This window comes from Caloenas nicobarica, chromosome 4 (assembly GCF_036013445.1).
Source record: "Caloenas nicobarica isolate bCalNic1 chromosome 4, bCalNic1.hap1, whole genome shotgun sequence".
Taxonomy (NCBI): domain Eukaryota; kingdom Metazoa; phylum Chordata; class Aves; order Columbiformes; family Columbidae; genus Caloenas; species Caloenas nicobarica.
In genome coordinates this window covers 78,933,623-78,945,851 of record NC_088248.1, presented here as the reverse complement: position 1 = coordinate 78,945,851, position 12,229 = coordinate 78,933,623, and the positions used below count along the sequence as shown (strand labels likewise).

Here is a 12,229-nt window from a genome sequence, read left to right as displayed (position 1 = left end):
GGACAAGGAGGGGACACGGGGACAGTCTCTGCAAGCTCTGCCCCTGGTTCTCCAGTACTTCGCATCCTCTTGTGCTTTAATTAAAGCAGGTGGCACCAGGTCCCCACATGTCACCACAAGTCACGTCTGCGGGGCGAGGGGGTGGCAGCGGGACGGGGCTGGTGGCACCGGAGCGGGACCCCCATGCTGTCACCCTTGGGTGCCCAGCAGCTGGGCAGAGACGCATACCACACGTCACCTACCTGCTACCAGGGGGACATTGGTGTCCCTGTCACCTTTGCAGTCTTCATTCCCACATTTCAGGAGGTAAATGGTGCCCAGAGCCCAAAACAAAGGGACCGGGACTTGTGTCAGGGCAGGATCAGCTGCGGGGTCCCCTGTCCCCACCACAGTCCTGTTGGGGCTGTCACAGCCCTGCAGCCCCCAGGAAAGCTCTGAGCCCCATCTGGTGGCACTGGGGGGTGGAACCCCAGGGGTGCAGGAGGGGACCCCCGCGGTGACCCTCGTGTGGGGCTGCTCCCCACCCAGGGACAGGAATGCCCTTGATATGGAGACATTTCGGGGGCTGTCGGGCACCTTCCCAAAGGGAACAGCGTTGTACAGCCGAGCCACAAACTCACCCGCCAACACCAGTGACCATACTGGGATGTACTGGGAGACAGGGGGTCAGCACTGCTGGGATTTGAGGGGTTAAAGGCAGGTGTGCTGCTCCCGAACCCTGCCATACCAATCCCTCCATCCCGAGGAGCTTCCAAGCCACGGCTCTTCCTTCTAAATCCCCAAAAACCCAACAAAAAGCATTAATTTAATTGTGGTTTCTCCAGCTTGGCCACCTCGTTGTGTGCAGGAGAAATCAAACAAGATTGTCCTCACCCCCAGCCCCAGCTGCGGAACTCACCGGGGCCATGCCCCTTCCCCTCCCGGGGCTGGTTTTATCGCAGATAAATTGTGCAACTCAGGTTTTATCACAGATAAATTGTACAACTCAGGCCCTTGAACCCACAGCTGGGGCTGCACAAAACCCCACGCGGCCCCGGAGTGAGCGCCCGCGGTTCATTCTTCTCCCGTTAAAAATGCAGCCGGGGGGCGGCGTCGGGATTTCTGCACCTTTTCCAGACACCCGTCTCCCGTCGCCTTTTTCACAATAATTCAAGAGCTGTCTGGGAGCAGAGTGAACGGCCCGAAGGAACAAGGATGTGTCGCAAAACCCATGACGGTGGCACCGGGGAAAGGACAAGGGGACAAGTTCCTGTGTTCCAACACTCCACCTCTCTGCTTTTTTTTAAACACATTTTCTTCCTCCTTCTGGAGGGCACAGACAGCTCCAACTGAAATATTTAAGGCGAGGAGCTCCTCTTTCTCATTTCCGAGTGTTTCTCACCGTGGCCTTTCGATTCTCCAGACACCCGGGGGCTGCCGTGCGGAAAGCAGACATGGAAAAGCTGCTGGCAAATGAATGTCAGCGCGTCCGACGGATCCTCATACTGGAAAAGGCAGCAAGAGCCACTGGGACCAGTTCAGAAAGCCCAGGGAGGCAGGAGCCAGCTCTGCCCCCGCTTCACCTTCCCTGCCAAAGCTGAATTCCTCCCACATTCAGCTTTTGGGGTGATTCTGGCATTTCGATCCCCGCTCGGCGCCGGCGGGGAAATGCTGCGGTTATTCCCTGGCCGCCTGCCCTTTCCCGCTGCCCGCGCCGTATCGAGTGGATTCTCTCCCCTGATTACACCCTCCAAACACCCATGAAAATCAATCCCGGCTCCGCTCCCGTGGGACGGCAAAGACACACCGCGGTGGCTGCACTGTCCCCGAGCCACCAGCACCGTCCCCGAGCCACCAGCAGCTGTGTATTAATATACGTGACTGTTAAATACTTAATCCGAGTGGTAATTCACACTTAGGTTTAAGCTGGAGCTTATTTGGAGTGTCCTTGCCTCAGTCCTGGGTATAACAAGAGATTTTGTTATTTTTTACTTGCCAGATTTCCCGGGGTTCAGGGCAGGGAACTGGGTGTTCTCACTCAAACTGGGCTCCCGCCAGGGTGGGTTTTCAGGAGCTGGCCCCAATTCTCTCTACTTATAGAGTCTCAGAAACATTTTGGTTGGAAAAGCCCCTCAAGGTCATCGAGTCCAACTGTTCCCCCAGCCCTGGCACTGCCCCACGTCCTGAGAACCTCATCTCCGTCTGTCCAGCCCCTCCAGGGATGGTGACTCCAGCACTGCCCTGGGCAGCCTGTTCCAATGCCCCACAGCCCTTTGGGGAAGGAATTGTTCCCCAGATCCAACCTCAACCTCCCCTGGCGCAACCTGAGGCCGCTTCCTCTCATCTCAGGGCCCAGCCGGGCCGGTTCAGCATCCTGGGGCTGTTTTTACAGCAGCTCTTGGGGAGTTCTCCATCCCTCCCGCACCACGTTCAGCAGGATAAGATGAAACCCAAACCCGAGGCTTGCTGGGCGCTCGCCCCCCGCCCTCAGCACATCACGCAGCCCCAGCCCAGGGCGGTTTCTCTTCGCTGCCGCCCCCGGATCCCACCCCGGCCCATCTGGCTGCACCCGAGACAATGGAAACTGTGAACGGTTTGGACAGAGCTGTGAACGCGCTGCCCCAGCTTCCCCGCACCCTGTCACCCCCGGGGCCGCCTCCCTCTTCCGCGCCTGCAAATCTGATTTTTCAGCCTCAGTTTGACCAAACTGAAACCTTCAGGGAGCAAAAGCACCTGGTGTGTCCCAGGGCTGGGACAGGGCCCGGTGTCCCCCACCCCGGGGCCTTGAAACAGGAGCAGATTTGCCAGGAGCTTCATTTCTCCGACTCCTTGATAGCTCTGGACTGAAAATATAACCCTGAAGATACAACCCTCCTGCCGAGCCCTCGCGGCGATTTGCGTCTCCCTGCGACGCCCCTTTGCTGCCCTCTCCTCCTCTGCTATTGCTGTAAAACCATAAAAAATCATTACAGAGCAAATTCCTCACGCGACATGGGCACCGAACGCTCATGACAGCACCGTGTCCAGCTCCTGCGGTATGGCGGATTTAACCCACGGCATTTATCGGAGGAGCAGCGCTCGCACAGAAACCGCGTTTCTGTTGAATCAGCAGCCGAACAGGCCGGAGTTCGGGGCATGAGCGAGCCCCGGCGCAGGGACAGGTGCGGCGGCCCAGCTTTGCCTTCTGCGGAATCGGCCCTGAGAGAAAAACCAACCATTTTCCTCAGAAATTCCTCAAAGAGCCTCCCCGAACCGTGAAACGGTGCGGCCGAGCCGGGACAGCCCCGCGCCGGCTCCCGGCTCGCACTGGAGATCTGGTTCTGGCTGAAGGTGACCAACAACGAAGCAAAAAGCGGGGAAGAAAGGGGTTTTATGCTTACAAGGAACAAGAACTAATGGTTCACCCCCTCCTCAGTACAACCATCTGTTTTTATCCCTTTAGGAACAGCGGGAAGGGTGAGGGAAACCGAGCCGACTCGCTCAGCCGCGGCATCCCAGCCGCTCCAGCAAAACCAGACAAAAATGGATGTTTCCAACGTTAAAAATCAACAAAAATGCAACGGCGAGTCCTTCCAGGTCACCTCACTGCGCTCCCGGCGGGAACACGCAGGAGTTGGACAGTTCGGTTATTTTATGCTTTTTTGTTTGTTTTTAATTAATGGCTTTGTGTAAACCGCAGTTAAACACCAGGTGCGTTTGCTGCCGCGCCGAGGGAACGGTTCCCCCAGCCAAACTACACCGGGCGCAAACTCTGGCTTCAAACCCCCAGGTGCCTTCCTGGGCAGGGGGGCAGCGCCAGGTGGGGCACCAGACCCTCCTCGCACTCGGCTGGAACCAAAATCCTCCTGGCGCGGTCCCGGGGATCCGTGTAAAGCCACAAAACCCTCCCCGTGCGTCCGTCCAGTGCTGCCAACACCTCCGGTCGCTGCCCACACCTCCGGTCGCTGCCCGGTTGGTATGATCCGGGTAAAATCCTTTCAAAAGCCATGGCGGAGGTTCGGGAGGGTTGGGGATGCCCCCCCAGCACAGTTTGGGTCTGTCCCGCTCCCTCCGCGCCGCCGGGCTCAGTAAATCTTCTGCCTGCTGGGCAGGATGGCCTCCTTGATGAAGGAGAAGATGAGGAGGATGCCAGAGCGTTTGCCTCGCTTCCCCTTGGTGAAGTAGTTGGAGACGACATCGTCTGTGGGGAGGAGAGAAGAATAATTAAATGCAAACTCATCAACAGCCCTGGGAGCCCCGGGGCGCGGTGTCTGTATGAAACGTGATGCTTTTGTAATGGTTTATGTGTGGAAATTTCCACTGAGAAGTAGGAAATCAGAAGGAATCACTGCAGAGAGCAGTAGGTAACTCGTCCATCTCTCTTTACGGAGGCATGATGGACCTTTCTTGCTTAATTTAAGACTTACATTGTGGAAAAAAAGTTACTTCATAGTTACCCTCCTTTTTTTTTAGCATAGTATGTCTTGGAAATCTTCAAATTGTCTACTCCCACCCTCATTTAATGAGAAAACTATTCATCTCTTTGTTCTAGGAGCCTCTTACTGTTCTCTTATTTTTAAATCACTGTACTTTTGTGGAGCTGTGAAATGAAATGGATCTTTATGGAGTTGATTTTGACTATGCATGATCTTTTAACGCTTTCCAGACATTTAGAAAATGTTCAGGAGATAAGCCACTCCAGTCCATTAGTGATTTGGAAAGATAAAGCTGCTTTTAAAGGCACCCGAGCGCTCCCGTAAGCCCAAATTCTTAGCTCCCCGTTGTTGAGCTGCAGGGAGGGTCCAGGGGAAGCCACGAGGCTCCAGGACGGGAGGTGTGAAGCAGAACAGCCCCCCCGCCCCTCACAAACCCCCTTTTCCTGCATGGTGTTTGGGGGGGTTTGCAGAACGTGGGCCGCGATGGGCAGGAGCCCCAGCGCTCACCTCCAGGCTGCACGGTGGAAGGCAGGACGTTCTCACCGGCCGACAAGGAGACGAAAAACGCGAAAGGAATTAACCACAGGCAGAACGTGAAGTAGGCAAGAACCTGCAGGCAGAGAGAGAATCAGAATCAGTTTGGTTGGAAAAGCCCCTCAAACTCATCGAGTCCAACCATAACCCAGCCCTGGTGCTGCCCCCATGGCCCTGAGAACCTCATCTCCGCGGTTTTTAAACAAAATTGTTCCCCAGATCCAACCTCAACCTCCCCTGGCGCAACTTGAGGCCGTTTCCTCTGGTCCTGGCGCTTGTTCCTGGGGAGCAGAGCCCGACCCCCAGCACAGGGATGGTCGCTGCCCTGGGCCTGCTGGCCATGCTATTTACATTATTTATATGATTATAGAGTCAGCAGCAACCTGCAAAGCCGAAAAGGGGATAAAATTCACCCAGGAACCCCCCGGAAGGACAGGGTGTGCAGGAAAAGCCCTTGCTCCCGCCTGAGGCACCCAAAAACCTGAATTTTAACAAGCACAATTAAACAAACGGGTAATTAGCAATGATGTTATGACTAATTAAACCCTCTTTACACCTTCCAGGGACTAAAAGGAAGAGGCAGCATCAGGCTCGCTGTTGCCCTGGGGGGGACGCTGCTGGAGCAGCTTCCTGGTGCACAAAAATGCTGGAGAAGCGTTAAACTGCACAAAAAGGCAGTTGGAGGTTTTATTTTGGTGGAGTTTTTCTGTTTGTTTTTAAAATTTGCACTAAGCGGCAGCTGCTCTTGGGCTCAAACGAGGCCCTTTGTGAACCGGGACCCTCGGCGGGCATGAGGATGGTGACACAGAAGAGAGAGACATAAAAATAACGAGGAGCAATTATTTCAAAAGGGAAGTGATTTGCGCTTTGCTCGTAAAACAGCCAATTAAAATAATATTATCGTCTAGTTTTCGGTATTTCAGAAAATAAAATCTGTGCTTAGGATTCTATATTTCTCCTGCCCTTCAGCTGCTCCATGCCAGAGAAAAGGAACCACAGCTTCCGAGGGAAGAAACGCAGGAACCGCCAGGGAAGGTCTGTGAAAAATATCCTCAGTGCGTCTTTAAATGTGATTTTCCTCGTCCCCTTCCCCACGGCAGCCCCGTGCGGCTGGAAGAACGCAGCTTGACGCCTTCCCGACGCTCCCTCACCTCAGAGAACAGGTAATATTCCTCGGCGAAGTACTGGAACGCCAAGTAGTGGTTGAATATAACCAGCACTGCCAAGGGAGAACACCGAAAAATCAGTCGCCGGCCTGGAAAAAAGCCCCTTGGCGGGTTCTGAGACCCCCAGAGGGGACAGCCACCCCCCGTGAGGAGCAGCCCCTTCCCCGCCACCCGCGATCTGCTGCTCATCAAATATTTTCACTTATTTAGAGAGAAAAGGTGCGAGCGGGCAGGTCCCCCCGGCCCGGCGCTGCTTTGTTCCTCCCCTGGTGTGTCCCTGGTCCCTCTGGTGTCCCCACGGAGAGCCCAGGGTGACACTCGCTCCTGCTGGTGACACCGAGAGAAACAGCAAAACCCCCTCGTGTTCCCGACAGCTGCTGCGCGGTGAAGCTCCTTTTCCATCTGTAAACCAAGTCAGGCTGAAACGCGGCTGGGACAGCGGCGTTAACACTGTCCTGGGTGGCAAAAAACACCGTTTTGCTCTTAAGAAGCAGGAATTTGAGCTTCTTGCGCCTTTTATTTGAGATGCCGAGGCAGCAGGAGACAGTGCTGACACAAAACGCGGCTTTATTGTCCCCTCCAGCCCAAAAACGTCACTGGAAATCCAGATGAGAGCCCAGCTCAGCCAGAAAACACAGCTCCCCATCTACCAGCTACACCTGATTTTCATGTTTTTGTATAAAATCCTGCCTGCCTGAACGCTCTGAGGAGCAAACTTATTTCTGTCATACACAGACAGTGCCCTGAAATATGCATTAGGACTCCAGAATGAGGAAATTTTGCACATTCGCTACTTAAGGTGTCAGTACGAATCACTCGGAGCAGGGCCGTGGAGTGGGACCCGTGCACAGGACACCAAGACGTGCAGGAGATTCAGCAAATCGCAGCAGGATGAAACCACTTGACCAAAAGTGTGGCCAAAACCCAGATTATTTGGGCCATCAACCCAGTCTTGCACTGGGCTGCCCGGCCACGGATGAAGGCGGCAAATGCCACAGGAAAGGTGCAAACGGGGATTAAAAAATAAAGAAAAAATAAAGAAATAAAAATCCCCGGTTTAAACTCAGCAATGCACTTTTCTAACCCAACTTTCTCCAGCAAACCCGACGAATTTCTATATTAATCGTGGGCGTCTGTCTCAAAGCTTTCCTTCTGCACGATGACACACGCGCAGCGTCAGGCTGGAATTACACACGGGGGTTTGTTTAGTTTGCAGCAAATCCCTCCTGCTCTTTACCACAACCAGCGAACGCCTAAAACAGCCAGAATATCATTTCCCAAGCTATTTTGGAGCAGAACCGGCTGGACGGTGAACCGGGGGTGCCCGGGGAAATCGGCGCTTCTCATGCCGATTAAAAGGTAACACCCAAAGCTCAAAGTCCTCTGGAAAGCCATGGAGCCTGCGACGGCAACACCCAAACCTCTCCCACCATGCGGGGAGGGGGACACGAGGTTTTCTCCCCTTCCCACCCCCCCGGGAAGGCGAGGGCCCCGCTCACCGCAGGACAGGATGAAGTTGGAGGAGGTGAGGACGATGAAGGGGAAGGTCTGGAGCAAACCGAAGTAAACCAGGTTGGTGAAGAGCCCCACGCCCACCATGAAACCGGGAAAGTGCTCGAAGAGGTAGAGACCGACCAGCACGGCCGAGGAGAACTGGAAGAGAGAACTGGGCTGAACTGGGGAGAACGGGGGGTGCGGCAGCACAGGCAGGAATCCTCCACATCTCCCCACATACCTCCTACCCGGCACCAACCCCTCAGAAACACCCCAAACGGGAATTCCACCCTCCCGCTGCGGCTCCCATGCCTCAGTTTCCCCAGGCAGGGGGTGGAGGTGTCACCCAGGGGGTCAGGCAGGGTCACCAGCTCCCTAGTGAAGCGAGGTGCTGACCGAAGCCAACCTCCCTCCTTGAGCTGGGGGAACAGGAGCTGCCCGAGCGCTCGGCCCCTCATCCGGAGCCGATGTCCCATGTCACAGCCGCTGTGCCAGCCCCGGGGGGGATTTGGGGCAAGCCCAAGGACTCACCCAGATCATGTATTTGATGATCCTCTTGGTGACAACTGTGTACTCCTCGATCAGCTCCGCCAGGTAGTACAGCCCGGCCGCTGCAGGAAAAACGCCCGCTCAGCCCCACAGCGACAAACGCCGGCACCGCCACGGGGTCTGTGCTCAGCCAGAGTGGGAGCGGATGAGGGCCAGGGTGACCCCCCCGCCCCACAACTCTCTGGGGCACCCAGGGGACCTCGGGGACACCCAGAGACCCCCAAATCCCGGGGCTTCCACAAGGGCCTGGTGGGCACCCACGGGACCCCCCCAAATTCTGTGTCTTCCATGGGACCTCAGGGGCCTGGTCGGCACCTGTGGGACCCCCACTCAATCGCTGGGACACCCACGGGACCTCAGGGGGCTTGTGGACACCCATGGGACCCCCCCAGTCACTGGGGCACCCACAGGGGTCCCCCAAACTCTGGGGCACCCACAGGACCTCAGGGGGCTTGCGGGAACCCAGGGGAGCCCCTCGCATGGCTGGGGTACCCATAGGACCCCCCCAAACTCTGGGGCACCCACAGGACCTCAGGAGCCTGATGGGCACCCATGGGACCCCCCCCCAGTCACTGGGGCACCCACAGGACCCCCCCCAAACTCTGGGGCACCCACAGGGCTCCCCCAAACTCTGGGGTACCCATAGGACGACCCCCCCCCCCCCAAACTCTGGGGCCTCAGAGGCCTCCGGGGCGACCCGAGGAGCACCCAGGGGCCCCAGGACACCCCGACCAGGCCCCGGGAAGCCGCGGCCCCGAACCCCGTCCCAGCAGGAGCCCAGGCCGCCCCCTCCCTTGATCCACACGCGACATATCGCGACACATCGCGACAGCCCGCGGGCCGGGCCTGCAGCCGGGCCTACCCCCCGCGGGTCCCGCCCCCCCGGCGGCGGGCTCACCGATGGCCAGGGTGACAAAAGCCACCTGGATGAGCAGGGACAGCCAGCTCAGGACGTAGATGAACCACATGGCGGGGCCGGGCCGGGTCCCGCCGCTCCGGGTCCCGCCGCTCCGGCTCCGGCTCCGGGTCCCGCTCCCGCTGTGGCGGCGGCGCTGAACACGCGGCGCCGGAACAAGAGAGACACGGCCCGGCCCGGCGCGGCCGCCGCCATCCGGCGCCACAGCGACCCCTGCAGGCCGGGAGGGCTCCTGCTGGGGTGGCGGCGGCGAACGGTGCGGGGGACCCCGAAACGCACAGGGACCCCAAAATTATACAGGGACACCAAAATTGTACAGGGACACCAACCAGAAGGGGCGCTCCGAAACGCAGAGAGACCCAAAAAGTCGTACAGGGACCCCCAAAGTTGTACGGGGAGCCCCAAAATGAACAGGGACCCCCAAAGTTGTACAGGGACCCCAAAACTGCACCGGGACCTCGAACCACAGGAGGACCCCGAAACGTACGGGGACCCCAAAATTGTTCAGGGGCCTTGAACGACCTGGGGACCCTGAAACCCTCAAAATTCTGCAGGGACTTTGAACTGCGGGTGGCACCCCCAAAACACAGTGGCACCCCCAAAATTGTACAGGGACCCCGAAACGAACAGGGACCCTCAAAATTGTACAGGGACCCCGAGCCGCGGAGGTGCCCCGAAACACACTGGGACCCCCAAAGTTGTACAGGGACCCCCAAAATTGTACAGAGACCTCGAACCACAGGAGGACTCCAAAATGCACGAGGACCCCAAAATTGTACAGGGACCCCAAAAATCGTACAAGGGCCTCGAAACGCACAGGGACCCCAAAATTGTTCAGGGACCTTGAACCACGGGGGGACCCTGAAATGCACAGGGACCCCCAAAATTCTGCAGGGACTTTGAACTGCGGGTGGCAGCCCCAAAACACAGTGGCACCCCCAAAATTGTACAGGGACCCCCAAAGTTGTACAGGGAACCCCAGAATTGTACAGGGACCCCCAACTGCAGGGGGACCCCGAAACTGTACAGGGACTCATAAAAGCAGGGGCACCCCAAACCACACAGAGACTCCCCAAATTGTACAGAGACCCCAAAAAGCACAGCGCCCCCCAGAATTGTACAGGGACCCTGAATTTCGAGGGAACCCCGAAACGCACAGGGACACCCTCAAACCGTATGGGACCCCCCCCAAACTGTACAGGACTCTGAAACATATGAGGACACCCCCCATAGCGTACAGGGACACCCCAAATCATATAGGGACCCCCAGACTGCACAGGGATGCCCCAAAACCACACAGGGACCCTCAACTGCACAGGAACCCTCTCCCCAAACCATATGGGGACCCCAAACAGTACAGGGACACCCCAAAACTGCACAGAGACCCCCAAACCACCCAAAGATCCCCCCAAACCATACAGGGACCCCAAACTGCATGGGCACCCCCCAAACTGTGCAGGGAACCCCCCAAACCTGTATAGGGACCCCCAAAACCACATCGATCCCCCCTTCATGTGTATAGCGACCCCCTGCACCTATATGGGGACGCCGTGTCCAGCCCTACAGCCATAGGGACTCCTGACAATGTATAGGAACCCCTGATGATGTATAGGGACCCTGCGGCCATTCGGGGGTTCCTCTGCACCCATATAGGGCCCCCACTGCAGCTCACATGGGGACCCCAGCACGCATATAGATTCTCCATTCACCCGTATAGGAGCCCTTGCACCCCCATAGGGACCCTGCAACCCCTATAGGGACCCCACAACTGCTATAGGGACCCAGAAGGGATGTGGGGACGCCAGCCACCCCATATAGGGACCCTCCACCCATATAGGGACCCCTACACCTACCCAGGGACCCTGTGCTGGGACCCCAGCACCCATATGGGACCCCTGCCACCTATATGGGGACCCTCCATCCGTATAGGGACTCCCTGCGCCCATATAGGGGTCCTGTGCGCCCATATAGGGATCCCTGCACCCACATGGTGACCCCCTGTGTCTGGGACCCACTCCTCCCACCCCCCAAAACTCAGGGATCCCCTAGGGGGACCCTCAGCCTCTTCCCTCCCCTGCAGCTGCCCTGGGATGCACCGGGATGCACTGGGTTGTACTGGGCTGGCACTAGTCTGCACTGGGATACACTGGGCTGCACTGGGTTGTACTGGGCTGGCACTGATCTGCACTGGGCTGGTACTGGGCTGTACTGGGATACACTGGGCTGTACTGAGTTGGTACTGGGCTGCACTGGGTTGTACTGGGCTGGTACTGGGCTGTCACTGATCTGCACTGGGCTGCTACTGGGCTCCACTGGGATGCACTGAGTTGTACTGGGATACACTGGGCTGCACTGGGTGTCACTGGGCTGCACTGGGTTGTACTGGGATACACTGGGCTGCATTGGGATACACGGGGCTGCACTGGGTTGTACTGGGATACACTGGGCTGCACTGGGTTGTACTGGGCTGGCACTGATCTGCACTGGGCTGCTACTGGGCTCCACTGGGATGCACTGGGTTGTACTGGAACACACTGGGCTGCACTGGGTGTCACTGGGCTGTACTGGGATACACTGGGCTGCACGGGGTGTCACTGGGCTGTACTGGGATACACTGGGCTGCACGGGGTGTCACTGGGCTGCACTGGGTTGTACTGGGCTCTGCACCCAGGCCAAGGCTCTAACTGGAGTCGCTCCCTCCTTTCCCCCCGCCGGGGATGCCTGGGACCCCCCAGCCCTGTGGGGCACCCGGGGAACCGCCCAAATCCCGTTGGGATCCCCAGGGGAGCAACCGCTGCGGGGAGGATTTTGGGGTGCTGCCGTGGAGCCCCTGGCTGCAGGGTGCTGGGGTGCTCATTGTGGGGGTGCTCACTGCAGGTGGGGGGGCTCAGTGACAAGGTGACAGGCAGGACCTGTCACACGTGCACCCCTCTGCAGGGCCCCGGGTGGGGGTGCAGAGCTGGTGTCCCCCACTCAGAGCCGCTGGTTCCCCCGCGGGGCTGCCCAGGGAGCGGGGCGGGGGGCCAGAAGAGCCCTTTGACCCCCCGTGTCACCCAGGGCCCAGGTCACACCCACTGCCCAGGGGCTGCAGATTTGGGGCACCTTTAGCACGTGCTGACCACCCCCCTGCACCCCCTGCACCCCTCTGAACCCCCGCTGCACCCCCACCTTCCCCT

General features: G+C 58.0%; 1 protein-coding gene across 1 annotated transcript; it reads right to left on the bottom strand.

Moving 5' to 3' along the window:
* Positions 1–3,340: 3,340 nt before the first annotated feature.
* Positions 3,341–9,196, bottom strand: TEX261 (testis expressed 261). The gene is made up of 6 exons (XM_065634452.1): positions 9,036–9,196; positions 8,120–8,199; positions 7,594–7,747; positions 6,080–6,147; positions 4,902–5,004; positions 3,341–4,159 (listed from the first exon to the last, which is right to left on the bottom strand). The coding sequence occupies exons 1-6, from the start codon at positions 9,103–9,105 to the stop codon at positions 4,044–4,046; spliced, it is 591 nt and encodes a 196-aa protein (XP_065490524.1). The 5' UTR covers positions 9,106–9,196; the 3' UTR covers positions 3,341–4,043.
* Positions 9,197–12,229: the final 3,033 nt, after the last annotated feature.